Source organism: Scyliorhinus canicula, chromosome 7 (genome assembly GCF_902713615.1).
Source record: "Scyliorhinus canicula chromosome 7, sScyCan1.1, whole genome shotgun sequence".
In the NCBI taxonomy this organism is placed as follows: Eukaryota; Metazoa; Chordata; class Chondrichthyes; order Carcharhiniformes; family Scyliorhinidae; genus Scyliorhinus; species Scyliorhinus canicula.
Genome location: NC_052152.1, coordinates 209,778,362 through 209,789,686, shown reverse-complemented (window position 1 = coordinate 209,789,686; position 11,325 = coordinate 209,778,362). Strand labels below are relative to the sequence as shown.

Below are 11,325 nucleotides of genomic sequence, written 5' to 3'. Positions count from 1 at the left end.
GTGATGTGTCCTACGCAGTGCCACTGGCTGGGATATATATTCAATTGTTCTTGCTGTGATGGGCCAGGTGCTGACTGCTCTTTGCTTCTAGGTGGTGAGGACAAACCAGTTTTCAGTCACACGGCATGAGAAAGTGGCAAATGGGCTAATTGGAGACCAGGGTCTCCCGGGGGTCTTTGTGCTTTACGAACTGTCTCCAATGATGGTAAAGTTCACAGAAAAACACAGGTATGTCAAATCTATTTGGTGTTGGTTGCATTGTTTCAGCATGTGTTATCTGAAGATCAGAATTTGTTTTTAATCAGTGAATATTGAAGACATTTGGAGCTTTGAGCTGGAATGTTTGACGTGGACACAGGGCCTGAGCTGGATGTGCGATGCTGAACTGATTTGTTCAACACTACAATCCCCAAGGGCTGTAGGTAAATTAACGCTGATCATCCTGTATACTGCCCTCACCCAGCTTGTGTTTCTTCTGTTACAGATCATTCACACATTTCCTCACTGGCGTCTGTGCCATTATTGGAGGAGTATTTACAGGTAATGATATTGCGCCTGTTTGCTGAGTTTATTACAGATCCTTACGGACAATTAGTGGAACGGCAGCATTATCTAACAGAGCCACCGACTCACATTGTGTTACTGTGAGCCATAGTCAGGTACGATGTATACTGAACGATAGCCTTCCATTTGTCCAGGGTAGGTCCAGGATGTTGCTGCTCTCGTGCAGCGCTCTGCAACGTGCTGCACAGACTGTATAATAAATCAGCAGCTCTTGGAAAGGGCACCCTACCCAAGCCCACACCTCCACCCTACCCCCATAATCCAGTAACCCCACCCAACCTTTTTGGACACTAAGGGCAATTTAGCATGGCCAATCCACCTAACCTGCACATCTTTGGACTTAGTAGTGGATTGGCTGTGGTGTCAGTAATGGATTAGTCCCCCCCCTCATCACGTTTGAGGACAATCCCAATCGGTCTGAAAGATTCCTCAAAACGTTTGCACTAATTCCTCTTGAGTTTTAGTGACACTGGCCCAAACTAATAATGATAATCTTTATTGTCACAAGTAGGCTTACATTAACACTGCAATGAAGTTACTGTGAAAATCCCCTCGTCGCCACATTCCGGCACCTGTTCGGGTACACAGAGGGAGAATTCAGAATGTCAAATTATCTAACGGCCGTCTTTCGGGACTTGTGGGAGGAAACCGGAGCACCCGGAGGAAACCCACGCAGACACGGGGAGAACGTGCAGACTCAGCACAGACAGTGACCCAAGCTGGGAATCGAACCTGGGACCCTGACGCTGTGAGGCAGCAGTGTTAACCACTGTGCTACCGTGCCGCCCCCATGCCACCCACCTCTGCTGTCTTTAACTGGTCTGGCATACATGTGACTCCAGATTGATAAGTGGAGCTACCCTCCAAACTGGTCAGAGGCAAAGGTTATACAGGTTATAGGTCAAAGGTTATTGGGGTTAGACAGCAAAGTAGAGGTCACAATCAAATCAGCTATGAATTTATCAAACAGCAGAGCAAGGGGCCAAATGGCTGCTTTAATTATATTTGTATGTTCACCACCTTCTCAAGAACAATTGGGGATTGAGAATCAACAATGGCCTTGTGTATGAACAAAAACATACATGTTGCATCTACACACGTGTACCGGTGTATGAGCTATTACATTCCCAGACCAGACCGCAAAATTGGCAGATGCTGGACCAAAACCGCAATATTTTAGTTTAATTTACAAGTCTGTAGAAAGACTGATTCTCTCCAGGAGAGATTGCACAAAGAAATAGGGAGCTGGTATTTTAAAACAGAACTTTATTATTAACACACTATTAAAATCTTTAACATCGCACTGGACAATAGCTTACAATTACCCCTTAATCAATACTACTCTGTACAGTAATTGAAATACCCTTAATTACTATCTCTATTCCTAATGAAATAACAAGAAAAGAAAAATATACAGCTGTCAATCCATCCCACATCCCAATGGGTGGCACGATAGCACAAGTGGATAGCACTGTGGCTTCACAGCGCCAGGGTCCCAGGTTCGATTCCAGCTTGGGTCACTATCTGTGCAGAGTCTGCACGTTCTCCCCGTGTCTGTGTGGGCTTCCTCCGGGTGCTCCGGTCTCTTCCCACAGTCCAAAGACGTTCAGGTCAGGTGGATTGGCCATGATAAATTGCCCTTAGTGTCCAAAAAGGTTAGATGGGGTTATCAGGTTACAAGGATAGATGAGAGCTTAAGTGGGTCGGTGCAGACTCGATGGGCCAAATGACCTCCTGCACTGAATGTTCTTTGTCGTACTTGCTTTCCTGAACAGATTTGGCTTCTGTTAGAACCGCTACAAACTCTGGCTGGATGTCTTCAAAAAGCTGTTTAAACTGGATTGTTTCAGCTTTCCCCTTGTCCTCAGACAAGTCTTCTCTGCTTTAAATACTATTAATCATTTTTAACTATCTTACAGTGAGAGCAAAATACCTTGCAGGTGGACTCAGTGTTAGCCAGATCAGAACTCGACTCAAAAGCTTTCTTAAAATTTCTGAATACCTTAACTCCACCCAGCAATGGCATCGTCTCACCAAGCTAAAAACAAATTACCGCCCCAGGCTGAAAATACATTAACTCTCCAGGGACTCCCCCTAGTCAAACAACAGTGTATTGGCCCAGGACTTTACGGTGGTCCATTTCCCTTCTGACTCCTAAAAGCTTTCTGGTCTTGCAAAGCAAGATACTTTTTTTAAAAACATGACTACGGCAGTCAAACACACTCTAACCCCAGGCTTTTAACCCTTAAATTGGCAAATGTTTATAATCCAATATATCTAAAATCCTTCATTCGTCACAGAGCACATACATCATGTACTAATCATATATATACAAAGATCATTGTACACCTTTTCCATGTGCACAGTATGATGCTTCCTATAATGGGCTATCTCTCTTACAGTGGCAAGCCTTATTGACTCATTGATCTATCACTCTGCCCGGGCTATACAGAAGAAGATCGAACTGGGAAAAGCCGTGTAGCACAGGGGCTACCAATTGCTGACTGATGGGCTGAATGGAGAGGCTCACTCTGGATATCTCTATTATAAGAAGAATTATTCATGCAAAGAGTTGGATAAACTGGGCCAGGTTTCTTTGGGACCATTCAGATTATCTGTTCACATTGAAATAATGCCTGACATGTACCCAATTCTGAAGTTGGATGTTTGTAGGGGAATGTAATTTCTAAAAATGTGGTGAGCAGGTTTATTTATGTTAGTGATTTTGATCCCTAAAGGTGTGCATTGAATCACACTCTGTAAATTCTCACTTCCTGACCTACACTTCCCCAATCTTCACCTCTCTTAATCTTCACTTCAAAAATGACAATTGCTTGATGAAAGCAGCATTGATTTTGGGCAGGAAACTGTCCTCCCGATTCCTTCCTCCACATCCTCAGCATCTCTGCTTGGACAGAATTGTTTATTGCCTGCTTGTTCTCCGATACTCTCCGCTGCAGTGATGGTCACTCGACAGAGACAGAAACCGATCCACTGCTCCATCCACCTGCTCCCCAACCCAAACCAAACCACTCCCCACCAATTTGCAACGTCCTACATTCAGTCCCTCTCCTTTACCATGTTAGTTGCTTTCGGATACAGCTGGGAGTGTTTGATGGGGACAATGTAGATGGTGCTTTACTCTGTATCTAACCCCGTGCTGTACCTGTCCTGGGAGTGTTTGATGGGGACAGTGTAGAGGGAGCTTTACTCTGTATCTAACCCCGTGCTGTACCTGTCCTGGGAGTGTTTGATGGGGACAGTGTAGAGGGAGCTTTACTCTGTATCTAACCCCGTGCTGTACCTGTCCTGGGAGTGTTTGATGGGGACAGTGTAGAGGGAGCTTTACTCTGTATCTAACCCCGTGCTGTCCCTGTCCTGGGAGTGTTTGATGGGGACAGTGTAGAGGGAGCTTTACTCTGTATCTAACCCCGTGCTGTACCTGTCCTGGGAGTGTTTGATGGGGACAGTGGGGGATGAAAGAGAGAGTCTCTGACACCAGTCTCTGAACTGAGCTAAAGTAGTAACTTTAAAACACTTCATTAACTTCTGGGATTGAAAGTTAAATTGTTTAAATTTGGCAATGTTATTTTTTGAAGTGATTTATTTTTTAAAGGAAATATTTGTATCCAGGCTTTTGCTGTTGAACATTTAATTTATTTGACAAGTTTTCCTGCCTGATTTTACAAAGAATAATCACAGCTTCTCCCACGGGCTCTGACAATTGTTCTGTTCCAAGAGTTAAACCGGAAGAAGAGTGTGGGGTCGGGATTCTCCGACACCCCCCCCCCCCCCCCCCCCCCCCGACCCCCCGGCCAGGCTGGAGAATCGGCAGGGGGCGGCGTGAATCCCGCCCCGATCCGGCTCCGGTTTTTCAGCGGGGGCAGGAATCGCGCCGGTCGGGGGCCGTTGGCAGCGGTTCCCCCGGCCATCCTCCGCTCTGCGATGGGCCGAGCGGCCGCCCGTTCTCGGTGGGTCCGACTGGCATGAATTACACCAGGTCTGTACCGGCAGGACCTGGCTCTGGGGGCAGCCAGCGGAGTCCTGGGGGTGGGGGGGGGGGGGGCGGGGGGGGAGGCGCAGGGTGATCTGGCCCGGGGGGGGGTGGGGGGCGGGGCACGATGGCATGGCCTGCGATCGGGGCCCACTGATCTGCGGGCAGGCCTGTGCCGTGGGGGCACTCTTTCCCTTCGCGCCGGCCTGTGTAACGGTCTATCATGGCCGGTGCAGAGAAGAACCCCCCCTGTGTATGTGCTGGGGTAACGCCAGCACACACTGGCACTCACGCCAGCCGGCGGAGGCCCTTCGGCGCCAGTTGGCATGGCGCCAAGCCCTTCGGCATTGCTGGCATGGTGCCAACCCCGCCAGCCCAGCCCCTGAAGGTGCGGAGGATTCAGAGTGGTTCACGCCACCCCTCAGCGCCGGTGCAGCCCACCCCGCCGGGTAGGAGAGAATCCCGGCCTGGGTTTGAGCCGAATTGAAAACTGCCAACCGGTTCAGGGTGGCAAAGGGAGTATTCTTGAGGTCAGGGTTAGTCTGGGTGGGTCAGGGTTAGTCTGGGTGGGTCAGGGTTAGTCTGGGTGCGTCAGGGTTAGTCTGGGTGAGTCAGGGTTAGTCTGGGTGCGTCAGGGTTAGTCTGGGTGCGTCAGGGTTAGTCTGGGTGCGTCCGGGTTAGTCTGGGTGCGTCAGGGTTAGTCTGGGTGCGTCAGGGTTAGTCTGGGTGCGTCAGGGTTAGTCTGGGTGTGTCAGGGTTAGTCTGGGTGCGTCAGGGTTAGTCTGGGTGAGTCAGGGTTAGTCTGGGTGCGTCAGGGTTAGTCTGGGTGCGTCAGGGTTAGTCTGGGTGCGTCAGGGTTAGTCTGGGTGCGTCAGGGTTAGTCAGGGTGCGTCCGGGTTAGTCTGGGTGCGTCAGGGTTAGTCTGGGTGTGTCAGGGTTAGTCTGGGTGTGTCAGGGTTAGTCTGGGTGTGTCAGGGTTAGTCTGGGTGCGTCAGGGTTAGAAGCGGAGAGATGAACAGAATGGGGAATATTCTGGAGGTGTTAATGAGACAGTGATGGGACAATAGGATTGGTCTCATTCTGAGTGTGATTTCTGGAAATACGCATCATGATTACAGTTATATTCAATTTTTCAGTTTCTCATCTAACATGTTGCTCTTGTCTGTCTGTGACCTGCAGTGTTTTATGTCTGAAAGAACACATTGTATAAAGGGTTAATTGAGCAGTTTGCGATGGAAGAACATGATAGGTGGGCAGAGCGTGGTGGGGGTAGCTGTGGGTGCGGGTAGCTGTGGGTGGGGGCAGCAGTGGGTGGGGGCAGAGCGTGGTGGGGGTAGCAGTGGGTGGGGGTAGCAGTGGGTGGGGGTAGCAGTGGGTGGGGGTAGCAGTGGGTGGGGGTAGCAGTGGGTGGGGGTAGCAGTGGGTGGGGGCAGAGCATGGTGGGGGTAGCAGTGGGTGGGGGCAGAGCATGGTGGGGGTAGCAGTGGGTGGGGGCAGAGCATGGTGGGGGTAGCAGTGGGTGGGGGTAGCAGTGGGGTGGGGGTAGCAGTGGGTGGGGGTAGCAGTGGGTGGGGGTAGCAGTGGGTGGGGGTAGCAGTGGGTGGGGGTAGCAGTGGGTGGGGGTAGCAGTGGGTGGGGGTAGCAGTGGGTGGGGGCAGCAGTGGGTGTGGGCAGCAGTGGGTGGGGGTAGCAGTGGGTGTGGGCAGCAGTGGGTGGGGGTAGCAGTGGGTGTGGGCAGCAGTGGGTGTGGGCAGCAGTGGGTGGGGGTAGCAGTGGGTGGGGGCAGAGCGTGGTGGGGGTAGCAGTGGGTGGGGGCAGAGCGTGGTGGGGGTAGCAGTGGGTGGGGGTAGCAGTGGGTGTGGGCAGAGCGTGGTGGGGGTAGCAGTGGGTGCGGGCAGCAGTGGGTGGGGGTAGCAGTGGGTGGGGGCAGCAGTGGGTGTGGGCAGCAGTGGGTGGGGGTAGCAGTGGGTGGGGGTAGCAGTGGGTGGGGGCAGAGCGTGGTGGGGGTAGCAGTGGGTGTGGGCAGAGCGTGGTGGGGGTAGCAGTGGGTGTGGGCAGAGCGTGGTGGGGGTAGCAGTGGGTGCGGGCAGCAGTGGGTGGGGGTAGCAGTGGGTGGGGTAGCAGTGGGTGGGGGTAGCAGTGGGTGTGGGCAGAGCGTGGTGGGGGTAGCTGTGGGTGAGGGAAGAGCATGGTGGGGGCAGAGCGTGGTGGGGGTAGCAGTGGGTGGGGGCAGAGCGTGGTGGGGGCAGAGCGTGGTGGGGGCAGCAGTGGGTGGGGTAGCAGTGGGTGTGGGCAGAGCAGGATGATTGGGTAAATGGTACAACCTGGAGGGGGAGGATTGAGAGGAGGAGAGCTGGTGGTGGAAGGGAAGGGCCAACGTGTGTGTAGGAGCAGGGAGAGGTGGTGGAAGGGAAGGGCCAACGTGTGTGTAGGAGCAGGGAGAGGTGGTGGAAGGGAAGGGCCAACGTGTGTGTAGGAGCAGGGAGAGGTGGTGGAAGGGAAGGGCCAACGTGTGTGTAGGAGCAGGGAGAGGTGGTGGAAGGGAAGGGCCAACGTGTGTGTAGAGGCAGGGAGAGGTGGTGGAAGGGAAGGGCCAACGTGTGTGTAGGAGCAGGGAGAGGTGGTGGAAGGGAAGGGCCAACGTGTGTGTAGGAGCAGGGAGAGGTGGTGGAAGGCGAGTTAAGGCAGCAGATTGTTGGGTGCAGGATTACACAGACAGAGCAATACAGAGGGAGACACTGGGTCCACGATGAAGGGAAGTGGAGGCAGTGCTGATAACTGGGGCTGGGAGAGAGGGTAACCATTCCAGAGATTAAGCAGCTGTTGTGGTTCAAGATTCTGCACTCAGATCACAAGGTGATAGTAAAGATGAACGGGAGAAAAATCATTCTTGTCTATGTCAGAAAATTAAACCAAAATAAAATCAGATCTATTTTTAAGTTTTGTTTGTTTTGAAATTATTGAAAAATATAAAACCACAAATGAGAATAAGGTAATAATGTGACCAGCTCTCTGCTGAAGCTTTTCACTGAAGACATGAGATTAGGTTAATAACTTTGGGTGAAATGTGTGTGAGGTTAAAGGAGCATCAAGTAATTATTGCAGTTGCTAAAAGGGGCAAAGGGGGGTAATTAGTGAGCATCAACTTTGATAAACTCTGTTTCATCTGAGTATCAGAAAGCTTTTGACAACCGTTATGCATGAAAACATGCATTAAAATGAGTTTGTGGTACAAGATTATGGGTTTGAAAAGGGGACTGTAGATGATTAATTGAGTCCGATGGACTGTAGCACCTTGCTGACCTGACATTTCCCAACTGATTTGGAAATGTAACCTGTGCCTCAGTAATGCAGACACATCACACAGGAACATCCTTTAAAATTCCAACACTGGCTAGAACCAACAGGAGGAGGCAGGTGGAATTCTGCCCTCAAAAAATGTGGCTTTTGGCGGCATGTGGCGCAGTGGTTAGCACTGGGACTGCGGCACTGAGGACCCGGGTTCGAATCCCGGCCCTGGGTCACTGTCCGTGTGGAGTTTGCACATTCTCCCCGTGACTGTGTGGGTTTCACCCCACAACCCAAAGATGTGCAGAGTAGGTGGATTGGCCACGCTAAATTGCCCCTTAATTGGAAAAAACAAATAAATTAAAAATAAATAATTGGGTACTCTAAATTAAAAAACAAAAGTGGCTTTTTTCCCTTCCCTTAACGTTTCGAGTCAGAATTCTGACCAATTCTGAATCCAGACTCATTGATACATAGAAAATAGGAGCAGGAGGAGGCCTTTGGCCCTTCGAGCCTGCTCCGCCATTCATCACGATCATGGCTGATCATCCAACTCAATAGCCTAATCCTGCTTTCTCCCCACAGCCTTCGATCCCATTCTCCCCAAGTGCTATATCCAGCTGCCTCTGGAATATATTCAAAGTTTTAGTATCAACTACTTCCTGTGGTAATGAATTCCACAGGCTCACCACTCAGAAATGTCTCCTCATCTCTGTCCGAAATGGTTTACCCAGAATCCTCAGGCTGTGACCCCTGGTTCTGGACACACCCATCATTGGTAACATCTTCCCTACATCTACCCTGTCTAGTCCTGTTAGAATTTTATAAGTCTCTATGAGATCCCCCCTCATTCTTCTGAACTCCAGCGAGAACAATCCCAACCTGGTCAATCTCTCCTCGTGTGACAGTCCCGCCATCCCTGGAATCAGTCTGGTAAACCTTCGCTGCTCTCCCGCGAGAGCAAGAACATCCTTCCTCAGAGAAGGAGACCAAAACTGCTCACAATACTCCAAGTGTGGCTTCTCCAAGGTCCGATATAATTGCAGCAACATATCCCTGCTTCTATACTCGAAACCTCTCACAATGAAGGCCAACATACCATTAGCCTTCTTTACCGCCTGCTGCACCTGCATGCTTACCTTCAGCGACTGGTGCACAAGGACACCCAGGTCCCGCTGCACACTCCCCTCTCCCAATTTACAACCATTCAGGTAGCAATCTGCCTTCCTGTCTTTGCTTGCAAAGTGAATAACCTCGCATTTATCCAAATTATACTGCATCTGCCATTGATTTGCCCACTCGCCCAACCGGTCCAGATCTTGCTGTAGGATCCCTGCATCCTCGTCACAATTCACCCTCCCACCTAATTTGGTATCATCTTCAAACTTTGAGATGTTACATTTTGTTCCCTCATCCAAATCATTAATATATTTTGTGAATAGCTGGGGTCCCAGCACCGATCCCTGTGGTACCCCACTAGTTACTGCCTGCCAATTTGAAAAGGACCCATTAATCCCTGCTCTTTGTTTCCTCTCTGCCAACCAGTTTTCTATCCACCTTAATACACTTCCCCAATCCCATGCGCTTTAATATTGCACATTAATCTCTAATGCGGGACTTTGTCAAACAACTTCTGAAAGTCCAAATATACCACATTGACCCACCCCGCCTTGTCGACTGTACGAGTTACATCTTCAAAGAATTCCAACAGATTTGTCAAGCATGATTTTCCCTTCATAAATCCACGAAGCATGAACTCTGTTTCTCTCTCCACAGCTACAGCCAGACCTGCTGAGTTTAGATTCTGTGAATGTGTAACAAGGAGGCAGATGGATTATCGTGCGGGAAATTGAAATGATTCACCTTGGTTAGTGTATAGGTGCAGTAAGCAATTAGGCCAATGACAGGCAGCACGTGGCGCAGTGGGTTAGCACTGCTGCCTCACGGCGCCGAGGTCCCAGGTTCCATCCCGGCTCTGGGTCACTGTCCGTGTGGAGTTTGCACATTCTCCCCGTGTCTGCGTGGGTTTCACCCCCACAACCCAAAGATGTGCAGGGTAGGTGGATTGGTCACGCTAAATTGCCCCTTAATTGGAAAAAAATTAATTGGGTAATCTAAATTTTTTTAAAAAGGAAAACCAATGACATTTTGGTCTTTCTTGCAGGGAGATTGGACACAGGAATGAAAAAGTCTTGTTGCAGTTAAACAGGGTTTTGGTGAAACCACACCTGGAATAGTGTGTGTAGTTTTAAGCTCCATATTTGGGGAAGGATATATTGGTCTGTGATTGTTATGTTCTTGTACAGAGACAATTACTGAGTCGGCGTCCCAATTCACCTAACCTGCACATCTTTCAGGACTTGTGGGAAGAAACCGGAGCACCCGGAGGAAACCCACGCAGACACGGGGAGAAGGTGCAGACTCCGCACAGACAGTGACCCAAGCAGGGAATCGAACCTGGGACCCTGGAACTGTGAAGCCATTGTGCTAACCACTGTGCTGCCGTACACTTGTTAATACGTATCACTACAATGATGAATCGAATCACAGAATCCCTGCAGTACAAAAAGAGGCCATTTGGCCAATCTAGTCTGCACTGACCCTTTGAAAGACCACCCTACCCATGTCCAATCCCCCTTCCTGTAACCTAACCTAAGGGCCAATTCAGCACGGCCACTCCGCCTAACCTGCACATTGTTGGACTGTGGGACAAACCGGAGCAGCCGGGGTGTAAAATAATGATGGAAGTGAAAAGAGAAGTGTTTTTGTTTGAGGCAGACGGCTTCCAGTTAGTTTCTTCAGTCCGGGCTTTCAGACGGATGTAATCTTTTCTTTCAGCTTTAAAACCCAGTAACGGTTTTCACTGTAGACGCGGAGAATTAGCCGGCAGCCATCATTCGAGAGAGGGAGAGAGAGGGAGGGAGAGAGAGGGAGGGAGGGAGAGAGAGAGGGAGAGAGAGGGAGAGAGAGAGGGAGAGAGAGAGGGAGAGAGAGAGGGAGGGAGAGAGGGAGGGAGAGAGAGAGGGAGGAGAGAGAGAGGGAGAGAGAGAGGGAGGGAGAGAGAGAGAGAGGGAGAGACAGCTTCTTTCAGAGTCTAGAAGCTTCTGCCTTCAGACAGTAGGGGGCAGAGAGAGAGCAGCTTCCACCTGGAGGATCCAGTGGCTTCTCCCGAGTTCTCTCTAAAAAATAACCCCCACCAGACAGGAACCAATTGCTGTTGGTTACTGGGCAGAACACAGTCCTTGGCCAAACCATTGGCCACCAACCAACCAATTGAAACAAACCTTTTGTGAGGGTCACAAAGAATTCAGCACCAGTTTAAGGATACAAAGAAATAACATTTATTTACAATAACATATATCACAGAGCAGCAGCAACGTCCCTTGCTGCTCACTCCTCTCTCTGCTGGTTCCAAACTGGCCAGCTTTATTTATGCAGGGAGTCTGCTAATGATTTCTCCGCCCCCCTCATTTGGGAAG

At 50.2% G+C, this 11,325-nt stretch overlaps 1 protein-coding gene and 1 long non-coding RNA gene across 2 annotated transcripts in view; both read left to right on the top strand.

The window, feature by feature from the left end:
* ergic3 (ERGIC and golgi 3) overlaps nt 1-3,791 on the top strand; it is a 29,879-nt gene extending 26,088 nt beyond the window's left edge. The window contains exons 6-8 of the mRNA XM_038802409.1: nt 92-228; nt 485-540; nt 2,967-3,791. Of these exons, the coding sequence (XP_038658337.1) occupies nt 92-228; nt 485-540; nt 2,967-3,046 (273 nt within the window). The 3' untranslated portion in view covers nt 3,047-3,791. The remainder of the gene's footprint in view (nt 1-91; nt 229-484; nt 541-2,966) is intronic.
* Nucleotides 3,792-6,834: 3,043 nt separating this feature from the next.
* LOC119969769 lies at nt 6,835-7,498 on the top strand. Its single transcript, XR_005461460.1, has 2 exons — nt 6,835-6,914; nt 7,179-7,498. It is a non-coding gene; the product is annotated as an uncharacterized LOC119969769 (long non-coding RNA).
* The last annotated feature ends 3,827 nt before the right edge of the window (nt 7,499-11,325 follow it).